The 12,581-nt window shown below is 38.7% G+C and overlaps 1 protein-coding gene across 1 annotated transcript in view; it reads left to right on the forward strand.

Annotated features, from left to right (window-relative positions):
• The first annotated feature begins 293 nt into the window (after positions 1 to 293).
• FAM83B (family with sequence similarity 83, member B) overlaps positions 294 to 12,581 on the forward strand; it is a 45,427-nt gene continuing 33,139 nt past the window's right edge. The window contains exon 1 of the mRNA XM_010561096.1: positions 294 to 737. Within this exon, the coding sequence (XP_010559398.1) occupies positions 294 to 737 (444 nt within the window). The remainder of the gene's footprint in view (positions 738 to 12,581) is intronic.

The following is a 12,581-nucleotide window of genomic DNA, read 5'->3' on the forward strand; positions in this document are numbered from 1 at the left end:
CAAATCACTTAATTATGTGTTTACTTTTGTCATATGTAGAAGAAACTCTTTATCTAGCTCTTTAATATTCATTTGACAATATTAATCCCTGAGCCTTTTCAGAACATTTTTAAATTCTTGGAAGGTGCTAGAAAAACTTAGAGCAACATTACCAGAAAAGTATTTTGAATAAAATCTGTGTGCATGTCATAGATCTCTAGAAATATTGTTTTCTTACTTTTCTCTCTTTACAGATACATTTCATCAGCTCACGAATGGAAGTTTAAGAGACTTTATACAAAATATATGTGAAAATGGAAACTTCATCTTTGCTATCGTCCTTACATGATGAATGCAGACCAGACAACTATATTGAACCTCATTACAAGGAATGGTACCGAGTAGCTATTGATGCTCTAATTGAAGGAGGTTTAGAAGCCTACAAAGAATTTCTTTCCAAAGAGAGATGCTCAGAATTCCTAGCCGATGAGGAAATTGATTATATTTTGAACAACGTTCACAAACTTCCCCAAAACACAATTTATTCCTCTAACAATGCCATTGATGACACCTCTTCCTCGGGAACATACTGGCCTATTGAATCAGATGTGGAAGCTCCAAATCTTGACTTAGGTTGGCCCTACCTGATGCCTGGAATTTCTGGTGGCACAAATATTGATCTGCTTTTTCATCCACCACGAGCACAGCCTTACACGATAAAGGAAACTATTCGGAAGATGATACGAGATGCAAGAAAGGTAAACATGAAAAATATTATTGAAAAGAAAAGTGTGGCAATAATAGTCTAGTTGGTGTTTTACTAGAGGCTTTTTTTTTCTTCTGGCAGGAAAAAACAGTCTGGCTGCTAACAATTCAGATGGAAAGGTTTTCCACAGACTGAGATCAGTCCATTGATATCACATGCACCAATGTTATTAACCTTATTTACAAGGGACCAGGAATTAATTGGATGGATTAATGAAGCATAATTACCATTTTATTGTAATGCTGACCAGTCCATGAGAAATTTGTAGATAATCAGCACACCTTTTCTTTGACCTCAGTTGAATATACCTCAAGTGATACAATTCTGTCTAACTTGAGGATATATCCTAAGGTTTCTCTTTTGTGTCAGTGGAAACATGCATCGATTTGGCACGGTAGACAGCTGTTACAACAAAATAACACCTTGGTGTACATCTGACTCATGTACCTTGACAGTCTCAGGTTTTGTGATTTTGCATGTCAACTGTCCTTGCAGAAATTAGTCAGAAAGTATTAAAGAGAGCTCAGAATAAAAAAAAAAAAAAAAAGAGGCTTAGGCAACAAGAAAATAGATTTTAGTTGGGTACTTACCTTAATTTCTGACTAATGACTAATTTATAAGAAATGTGGACACTTCTGCAAATGTACTTGTCTCCACTTAAGGGCACTTGCATCTTGAGTTTCATAAGGCACACCCAGCTTACACCTCAGTGTAGGGGGTGCTGTATGTATAAACCACCTTTTGCTTTCCAGTGTCAATTTTAAAAAAACACCAAAAATGTATTAGCATGCAGTCTGTTTGACCCTGGGCCACGTTACCTCTTTAAACAGATGTGACAAGGTTTCAGAAGTATTCCTAGCAAGTACATCGCACTCCCCTTTCTTCCTCATGAAATAAATTGCGTTCTGCATGACTCTATGGGCTTCAAATTGGTAGGATGGGTTCTAGCTTGAGTGCATCCGTAAATGCTTCAGTGCCTGAAATGTGCATGTAAACGTGTGCAATAGAAATGGACTGAAAAAGGCGGGGAAGGGAAGGACAACATCTTTTTACAATGTCTCTCCTTTATTTAAGTAAAGCATATAATTTGTTGGCATAATAGAGTTATCACTAGGCCTTTTATCTTGCAGTTTACAGTCTAGAATGACTGTATGCTCAAGGAAGAGGAGACTTAATTACTTCTCTACCTCTTTGTCCCTTTCAGAGTGAGATTTGGTATTTTCTGCTTTTGTATGTAGTGAAGCTTGACCGTGGCTTGCCCAGAATACTCTCCGATCTTTTTCAACTGCAGCTCCTGAGCTACCAATGTATCCACTGTATGGGAAACCACAGAAACTCTATTGCCAAGACTGGTTCAGTTTTGGTACGAGGTCTTGATACGCCACGAAGAAAGGCTGCTTCCCGTTAGTTGCCATGCTTTTTGTGCCTAGCTAGCTGGCTGCATGCAATCCAGTCCCTTTCTGATGGCTCTCTTAGCTGGTGGTGCTGCCTTGTAAAATGCCATTGTAAGGAGTATGCCTCCTTTGAATGCAGCTGTGGAGAAAAATTAGATCCAATTCTTACCCCTCTTCAGAAAAAGGTTGAGTGCATAGTATATTGGTTCTCCAATGTGTTTGTAGTGCTTCCACTTTATAAAGAGGATGTTATGTACATGTCACTGTCAAATCTGACAGCTGAAAGGTTTGTTCAGTTGATCAGCACAACCTAAACAGCAACAGCCATAACACTTTTGATACAGTGATATGGGTTGGTCGCTTCAGGAAGCAGCAATTAAATCCAAAAGGCAAAGTGTTGTTCAGTCTCTTCTGTCTGCAGAGGCATAGAAAAGTTTAAAGGATTTCTAAGTAAGGTAAAGTAAGGTATTTAAAACATGCTTACAGTAGGCAAACACTTTGTAAATAGGCTAACCTACTTGTCCTAAGCCACTTATAAAAATATAGTTATATTAAACAGCATTCTTTGTTATACAGTAGTGGAGATGTGTAGTCTTGCGAGAATATTCAAAGGAAATAGGAAAAGGTTATACATGAAAAACAGAAACTTGTAAAGAATAAACAAGTTCTTCAGCAAATCACATTAAACCAATACAGCTCTAAGCAAAATCTATGGGAATTTCGGCAAACTTCTGTGGGAAAATAAACAGACTGTTGGAGGTGGGCATATTCATACCACCTAACTTTAAGCACCAAACCTGAGTGCCTGAGTTCAGGCACTGATTTCCTTGGGCTACGTGAACACTTGGTGCAGTAGGAAACCAGCTCCTATAAGGGCAAGGCAGAGAATGTTTCTGCACTGATTCACCCCATGAAGGAACCCATTCTATATATTTATATGTATATACTAGCCCAAAAATTCATGAAGGAGAATGAGCCAGTTGCAACCTAGATTCTTTTGAGTATTTGGAGATATAGAAGGATAAGATGACATTATTAGTGGACTTACTCTTGACCTCTTTCATGCTTGATGCATCACAGTGTCACTCCTTAAAATGATCATTACATATGTTAATTTTGACCTTAAGAAGAGATGTTGTAAAGAACATTAAGCAACTTGCTTGCTGACAGTGGTTTTTCCTGACTAAAGAGGAAAATCATTTGTAAGGCTATGCAACACTAGACTAAAAACAGTGACTATGAAAAAGTGTCGTAAGAAAATCTTGTCACTTACGTGTTTCTTAAATGCATAATCTGCATAAAAATTATGCACATCACCTTCATGGTAAGTACAGGCAATATAATAAAGGAGTTTTTCTTACATGAAGGATCAATATTTTTAAATACTAGAAAAATGAGCTAACCATTTCAAAGAGATGAAACCATGCTTGTGATATGTTTCTGAACTTATATTAGAGCAGGGGAAATGTATTGTACATGGGACGGCTTTACATTGCAGTCTATACTACAGCCCTTCTGAGGGACAGGTGTGATGTTAGCAGAGTGCCTTAGGTCAAACCTAACATGTCAACAAAATGAGTTTACTGTTGGTGTAACTAGACCTCACCTCCAAATGATAGAGCTTGCCAGCAACCCTCCTCTGTCAATACAATACTGTGTTCATACACGGAGCTGTTTGGCATGGCTGCCAAACAACTGGGGAGACACGAGTCTTTTTTAGATGTTGATATAACCGTGTGGGGAAGAAAGCACTGCAAGGTCTGTCTGACCTTAATGATGGATGGACTTCTGCAAACAAGCCGGTGGCCTTATTTCTCGTGTGTTTTGGAGGCTTCTACCTTTAATCATTGGCAGGTTTCCGGCTTCTCTGAAGCTTCAGGTGCTCCTACAGACTGACTCATCCCGGCTGGGCTGTCTGAACCACAACTGATAGTGTTTAGTAGTTTTTCCTGAGATTATTCATCTGGGAAATGGTATCAAGATGATTACTCATCTGTGTCAGGTTAGCGTGAAACTTCCTTCTCTTGCTATAAAGTAACACAGAGACTTCAATAATGAAGCGTCTTCTCCCTGTATGACTTGTCCTAAGAGTTGCCTCAAAACCGTCTGTTATGAGGGTTGTACATGTGTGCAAGAAACAGCTCATACTATCTTCTCAGGCGTGATTGACAGGGTGAGGCAAGAGGGAAAGGACAGGACAGAGCACCAAAGGGTCCTTCTGGCAGTGTGTTTTTCTCTTACTTCATTAACTGGATTCCTCTCTCCACCACTGAGACATTCCTACACAGTTTTAGAGAGAATGTATAGCTCTAAGTCTTTTAGATTGATATCCAAATAAGGATCAGCTCTTCCTGGAGAGAATTCAAACCTGTTGTTTAAAGAACCACGTTGTTTAGACAACTCAAGGATTTCTGGTTTGCAGCACAAGACAGAAAACACTGAAGGACTTCCCTGACATACTTTTGGGATTTCTGATGGAATGTATGAAGTTGCATGCTATTCAATAAATATGCAGTACTTTTCACTGATTTTATTTTACTCAAATAGACTAGCACTCTTAAGCTTGGGTTCGTAAAATCAGTGATAGTTGTAAGACTTTTTTTAAAAGTTAATTGTTTAGAAGCTTAAATAGAAATTTAGATGTGTGTTACCATTTTGGAAAATAAAAAAAGGCAGTTGTTTTTGCTGAATTACTCATGATTGGGCTTCTTAATGTGAGAAAGGGTTGCAAAACTTGGACCCTTGGGAAAGAATTATGTTACACTGTAAACAAGTGCAACTTGTTATTAAGTCTTACCAGACCCACTGTAGGTAGGCCCTTAGTAAGTCAAAAAGGACTTTCTTTGAATTCTTGTGAGAGTGAGTTATGTACAAAATCTAATGCCTGTGTTGTCTTCTAGAGCACTGGACCTAGTCAAATAAACAAAAACAGTTGACTCATATTAGAATCATATAAAACGGAAAATATTTTCTTATAGTTTGGGGTTGTTTTGTTTTGTTTTGTTTTGTTTCAGGCAAGAGTGAGAGGTTGTGTATTACAGAAAAAATGGTTATTCACTATTGATCTCATTTGGTCGTGTGTATAATACAATAATAATAGTCTAGTACTGGCTGCAGTCTAGTATGAAAGAAAGTCAAATTCTTTACATGCCTATATGAAGAGTGATGTTTTTATACAGAAAGAAACTTGTAGAATATGGGTGTGTTGAGCAATCTTTTTTTACTCTCTCAACAATACTCTTTGCCAACGATTTTAAAAATAATTTGAACGCAGACTGGAACAATGATAATGAATCGTGCTTGTGGCAATGCTTGTCTTAGCTTATTAATTGCAACAGTCCAACCAGATGAGAGAGGGGCTGCAGTTTTTTGTTCATAAAAGCTAGAGCAATCTGCTGAAGGAGAGAGAATAGATAAATGAAATAGTCATCACACTCAAAAGTTTTCTGTGTTATCTGTAGAGTGTCTGATAAACAGTGGATATGTTTTTTAAGGTGAGAATAACAGGTAGAAAGACTCAGTTCCCAGCTGAAGATGTATAGGCAACATTTTCCCTGCCAAAATATTCTACCCCACAAGGATTTCAGCAGGGGTTGTTTGGTTCAGCTGCTACACTGAAGGGTGCATTCATCATTCACTTCCACTCACCTTCTGTTAAATGACTTCCTGTTGGTTGAAAACCAGCATGGCACTCATGAGTATGGTTTCCAGGTGAAACATGATTTTTAGCTTTTGATAGATTTATTAGAGAGAGTGAGGTCATGTCCTAGCTTTTCTAATCATGCAGGGCACATGCCACGCGTTGGAAGAGGACATGTGTCTTGCTCTTGGTGCTATTATTGTGTGACTCAGTATCAATTTTTTGCCATCTGCTCAGAACAAGTAATTATTTCAGGTATTTTAGCTGCTTGGGTTTGCCTTTGGAGTCTTCACACTATTTTACTTGCCTGTCCCCTTCTCCTTCTGCCCTTCCACCCCCTCCATGTAAGGGTAATCCCAGAGCAGTCACAGCACTGCATTTATAATGCAGACAGAGAGGGCTGCTATCAATGGGACACATCTGCAAGCACTTTTATAATCTGGACAGCCTGGGACTTCTGCAAAATGTATTTCTTATACCCAGTTGCTCTAAACATGAAACCCACAATTTTTCCTGGTAACCCTCCTGTTAAAATAATTTTTAATCAGCTGTAGTGGGTTTTTACTCATAGATTTCTATCAGGCCAAAGCATTGCAAGGCTGTTTTGACATCTTTGATACTGTTATTTTATACTAAAAGATGTAATTGACTAATTTATAGGTATTGCTATTTTTATGTCACAACTGTGCTAATGTGTTATCAAAATATCACACCTCCATGATGGATTTCAAAATGGAATAGGGAAAATTGAAGGCCAGATCTCACAGGCAGCTGTATTTCATTATTAATGTCTGTCTCATTCACATATATATATCTGAAGTAAGCATACACATACGCTTTGTAGCAATATTTTTTCATTAAAATATTCTCATTGACATAAATCTTTGTCAGTCAAAACAAAAGTGCTGTTAAAAAGTCATTTACGCTTTTTGCACATTCAATAGCTTAAAATGTTCTTTATCATATTCAACAGTAACTTTGTACCAGAATATGCTGAAGCAATTATAGGTCAAAATATGCTATAAATACAAACCGTTGATTTCAAATAATTTTGCCCAGGCAGAATGTTTCTTTCAGTGCCCAGTCCAGTGTATTTGGGTTCGTCCCTCTCCTCTTCTTGCTTGTAAAAAAAAAACCCTGATAAAGTTGAAGTGCTATTTTTGTTCTTCTGAATTCCTATCCTCAAGAGGTCTGAGTTTTTCTAATTTTTTTTCAGCCAGGGAACAATCTTTCCTGAAGAACTATAGGCTTAATCACTTCACATTCATATTGCCATAGGCCTTTTTTGATCTCTTGCAGTTTTAGCATAGCTTTTGATCTCTGATAGCTTTCCAACATAGCCAGTGATGCTCTGAGGGATAGGGGACACATTTTGGGTTATTTTAAACTTTAAATTTGTTTGTTATGTATCAGAATTTGGAAACTAAAATATTATACTATCTGTGATAGAATTCTAAAGGAGCCTACCTTGGTATACAGATACCTGCAATACTGCAGCAGTATTTTTGTGTTACAGTGTGATAGAAACTACATGGGAAGTGGAGAACTGCTGATGTGGAGCAAAACAAAAAGCACAAAAATCCAAAGAGAGCTGCCAGTTCAGAATTTCCCATTCTTCTGTTTTGAAGGAGCGGGATTGAATGCCACGGAGTTATGTGTATTAAGTTTCCTCATAAATCAGATCTGAGTACCAGTATCTACTTCACTTGTAATTATTTCAGAACAATTTGTTTAATGCTCTGTTATTTTCCCCGAGGAGTACTGCAAGTGTTCCAGCACAGGTGATAGAGGAGTCAAAGTACACTTCAGTATTTACCTTTCTAAAAGAAGGGCAGACTTTGCCACTGATACAAGTGTGATCACGCCTTTCCGTTTAGCCTGTTGATAAAGTATGTCTGTAACCATTTTCTAATAAAGAGGTGCTTTTCTGTACAATAAAAGTTAAAGTCCACATTTTCAAAAATGCTGTCAGCATGCTTGAGATCTCACAGGGCTTTTACTCTTTAAATTCCTACAGTAATTTAGCTTTGGGAAGAAAGAAGCAATGGCCATCACAACAGTAACAGGGTGTAACTGGCATTGAGCTTGCAACATGAGTAGGATCTGCAGACACCCATAAAATGACTCACCTGAATAGAGCTGTTCAAACTGAAGAATGGCAAGATGTGGCTATGGCTTGCTTGATCGACAAAGTTAATAATTTTTCAGTATACAGTCCACTGATCAGTAAGGCAGTTGAATTTATGGTAGTGTGATTTGCATTATAAATATAGAGGTAGAAGCAACCAAACTAGCCATCTCTGCTTTCCTTGCCTTTGTTTGACGTCTTTTCCCATATCCTGGGTGTTTGTTTTCTGAAGCTGTAGACATAATTATGTTTCACTGCATGTCTGTATATCGTATGGTTTACTGGTATCTTAGTCTTCCCGATTGGTGCCAGCCAGTACAGACATACCACTACTGCAGTATAAACAGTAGATGAAGAATTTATGTGCTCTCCTTTATCGCTAGCCATCAAAGAACATGACCAAAGTGTGTGCAGTTTTATAGATGAGAATACTAAGCCACAAAAGCATTAAATTAATATATATCACAATTCAAAAAGAGATAAAATTATAAACCAAAAGCCTGAGAGTATTATACATCAGCAAACAGTGCTCAGAGCAACTAGGGGTCAGATAACAAGCTTTTATTTTCTTGTCTCTGTGGTTCTGGTTGATAAAAAAAATCATAGTCATGCATTTAGTGTTATAGTTATGAAAACTAATTTCTGAGGAACATCGGTACTTCTCCAAAAAAGTTTGCATTAGTATAGAACTGTAGCTTTGTAGTGCTTACTTTTCAAAAATATTTGTAAAAGCACAAAGTCCTTTCTTATCTTCAGATAAAGAGGGTGTATCTTCAAGACATACACGGGCTGTTCTCATACCTTTGCTAAGTAAGTGGATTATCTTAACCAGTTCTGTCTCCTGGTCTGGAGAGCTTGCACTGACTGTCCAGAAGATGTAAGATGGGAGGGAACCAGAACAGATTCCTCAAAAACAGGGTCTGCAGTGACCCCTGCTCTCCCCAGCAAGGTGTGTGGGCATGAAGCTGCCTTCAGAAAACTTCTGTGGTGCATCTTTTATCTGGGGGTTTTTGCTAGCTGCAGCACCAGATCTCCTCAGGCCTTTGCACTTCTGCCAGCAAACCTGCTGTAAGAGATGAAGATGGGTGATAGGATAATATGAGAAGTTATGCACCGTATCTCTTAGAGATGAAAAGAAAACTTTGATATCTGCTTCATCCACTAGCAGTCAGGCTCAAACAGTAGCACAGGATTGTGCGTTCAGGTAGCCAAATGGGTGTGCCTTCAGTTCAAATGGCAGATACATCATCTCAGCCTTATTTTCATGCTGTTTCCTGGAGCTGCAGGCGCTCTGTGCCAAGCGGGCTGCACTTCAGCTCAATAAACTCTCTCTATGGCTTAAGCACCAGGTAAAGCACTAGACATCACCTTCTAATTCAGGTGAATCTGAGTGGCATCAGCCCACAGAAGGTATTGCAGTTAGTGTTTTTCTACTAGGCTTTTGATGCTCAATAAGCCAGAAATAATAACGAGGATGAGATGAAATAACCAGCACAGAAGAAGAGCAAGTGCCTACTGATTCTATGGGGGACCTTTCTCAAGAAATGCCCACTAAGGGACAGCCCTTTTTCAGCTGTGCAGAATTCACTGCGAGTGGGCTGTACCTCCTGGTCAGAGACATCGGAGGCAGCAAACAGAAACGTCACTGTCAGCCAGCAAATCTGATTTCCCTCAAATGCCAGGGGAATACTGCCTGTCAGAGCAGCCAGGTCCCCATCCAGCACGACAGAGTACAATAATATCTGAAACTATCTGCTGTTCTGGTAATTTCTTGGCACTGCCTAATGGTGGATTAGCACAGGCATGCAATAGTTGCCTGAAAAGTCACTGTCAAGGGTGTGAGTTTCTTTCAAATAATAGGCAGGTAAATAATAAATAATATAAAAAATAGGCAGGTAAATAATAGGTACTGTGGCTGCACAGTATCTGTTTGATAGAGATCTGTAACCTGTCTTTGCTGAGGATGGGCCTAAAAATACCAACTGTCAACGGATCTAACTCTTACAGTAGTATGTACTGTTAAGAGTCTACAGAAAGCTGCTTTAAAATTTAACAAAAACTATATTACTTTGCTCAAAGGAGATACTTTTGAAATGAGAAAATTGAGCAGAGAGATGAAACTGGGAATTATGACTGATTCTATTTGTTTATTTATTTGCTATCACCTTATTTCATGTTTTAGCACTGTATGATCACCAGTAATATCACTATATTTTATGATAGATTTTATGTTGCACTATATGATTGAGGTGATATCATTATCTATTTTGTTCATGAATTCTAGGCTTATTGAATGACAGTAAGCCACTTGTGCCAGAAGTCTTAATTAGTCAGATGGTTTGATTTCTTATGCGTAAGTTAAATTTAATAATGGAAGTGTAGTCCATATCTGAAGTGCTGTGATACAGGATTGCAATCTCCCGTTACAGGATTTCTGACCCAAGCAAAGTCTTGGTACTAAGACTTGAAGTTCCGAGGAGTTAATCAGTGCCTTTGCAATGAGCTCTTGAGAGCCCAGGAACCTCTTCTGTGTAAACGTCAGAGCCTTGCAAAGCCAGGGCTCCAAGTGTTTTCTGGAGGAATAAAAAGGAAGGAAAAGATGTGCTTTTCTTGGGAGTTGGGAAAGAGGCATGTCAGAGGAGCAGGGATCTCTGGTAGTCCATTCAGTTGCTGGAAGGCTTCCATTAGAAACCAGTGCAGCAACTAAATGCTGTTTAGACCTCCTGAGGGACCATAACACCCTGGAGCCTGCACCCAGGGTGAAAATGCTGGCAGCTTTGGATTACTTCAGTCTTACATTGTCACATGGAAGGGGACAGCTTAAGACAAATGCAGATGGACCAATGTTCAGTTCAGCCGGGCTCTGCTCTGTGCTGCCATGTGTCGATCAGAAGTAACTCCATGAGAATCAGTATCAAATGGATGGAAGCAAGGCATGAAAGTTGTGCATAGTGTCTGTAAGATGCAGGCATTTCTGCTGTCTCCCTAAAGTGACCATACTTACAGTACCATAGGAAACATACGCATTTTCAGTTGTAGTCCCTCTTTCCTTCCCCTCCCTCTTCGCCCCCCGCTCCAGCTCTTCCCTTTGGACAGCCCTCTCTCTTCTGCCTTTTCTCCTTTCATCGTGTACCACAGCCGGAGGTGAGCATTTACTGCCTGCTCTGGGTACTTTTGGCACCTTTCCTGACTGCAGTTCCAGGCGTGAGATGTGGGAATGTGAGCTCCCTCTAAGGTCAATAAAAAAGGGGGGTGCCTTGGAGGATGCCGGTCAGCACACCTGGAGCAAGTGCTTACAGGAGGGGGTTTGAGTCTTTTCCCCATCCTCCATCTCTCCCAGTAAAAAGTGGTAAAACACCATCTGTTAGAAACAGAGCAATGCTTTTGAATTTCTAGTCAAATCACTCAATTTTATTGGCAAGTTGCTGATAGTAGATGTAACAGATTCAATATTAGGGGAGGTATATTTTCTGAATAGGGCTGTCTTATTCGCCCTCTGTTTTATTTTGCAGTAAATTGAAGTTTTTGTCAACAAGGATGAAGTTTAGAGATAGAGCTTTTGTGTATCAGAAATTACAATAGACTATTTAATTACAAAAATGACTGGTATGCACAATTGATTTTCATCTCATTTTGTGAAACAATGCATCTAATGAAACTTGAAAAGGATTTTTTTTCAGTATTTAGTAAAGCACAGGGAGAGAAAAATATAACACCTGCTCAGAGAAGACACTTTTTTCCTACCTGAAAAGGATTTTTTTAGGTATTTAGTAAAGCACAGGGAGAGAAAAATGTAATGTCTGCTCAAAGAAGACACTTTTTTTCTTCTTTAAACAAAATTAGATCCCTAATCCTGAGAGGATTTAAACACTTTAATTTGTGTACATGAGACGTTCCATTAACCTAATGTGCATATGTGTTTCCAGGATTGATACCTAGGGATATGACCATGTATCACTAAGATTCTGATTTTAAATAATTAATTAATCTATTTATCTTAAATCATGCCACAGTACTCTTGTAGTACAAAATGAGCATATATCTTCAGTTGATTGCATCCACTGTGAGTTACTAAAAAAGAATAATGTGTGTCCAAGCAGACAGCTGTAATTTTTTTATTCTAAATAAAAACTGTGTTGAATAACTGAATATCTGAAACCCAAGCAAGGCGTTGAAACTGGTGGAAGGTTTTCCTTTCCCCAGATGCTATTCCACCACTCAGTTCTCCTTTACTGATCCCTGCACACACACGCAGGCCAGGTCCCACAGAAGACTAACCCAAACGAATGGACACACATATGAATGTTACAGAAGACAGGCTGGTCCCTTAAAAAGAAATTCAAGAGCAAGACTAATTTATCATGTTGATGCATAAAGAGCAAGAATAGTTTCTGCCAATATAGAATGTCTATCACAGAACATTTTTTTTCTCTTAACTTTGTATAAATGGCCTCTACCAAAATGATTGACTTCTCTGCAAGCAAACCTTAAGCGTTTGTACTGGGGATAGAGGCTTTATTATCTTCTGCCACATTACAAGTGCTATTACTGAGCTCCTATACAGTGCAAGGAAAATTCTGTAGAGAAGTTTCTCAATTTGTACTCTAAGGCTTTTGAAATGATTGCAACGTATATATTAAAAGCACACGTGCACTTTTTCATGCATGCTGGCAT

Source organism: Haliaeetus leucocephalus, unplaced genomic scaffold (genome assembly GCF_000737465.1).
Source record: "Haliaeetus leucocephalus isolate CR32 unplaced genomic scaffold, Haliaeetus_leucocephalus-4.0 Scaffold141, whole genome shotgun sequence".
NCBI classification, from domain to species: Eukaryota; Metazoa; Chordata; class Aves; order Accipitriformes; family Accipitridae; genus Haliaeetus; species Haliaeetus leucocephalus.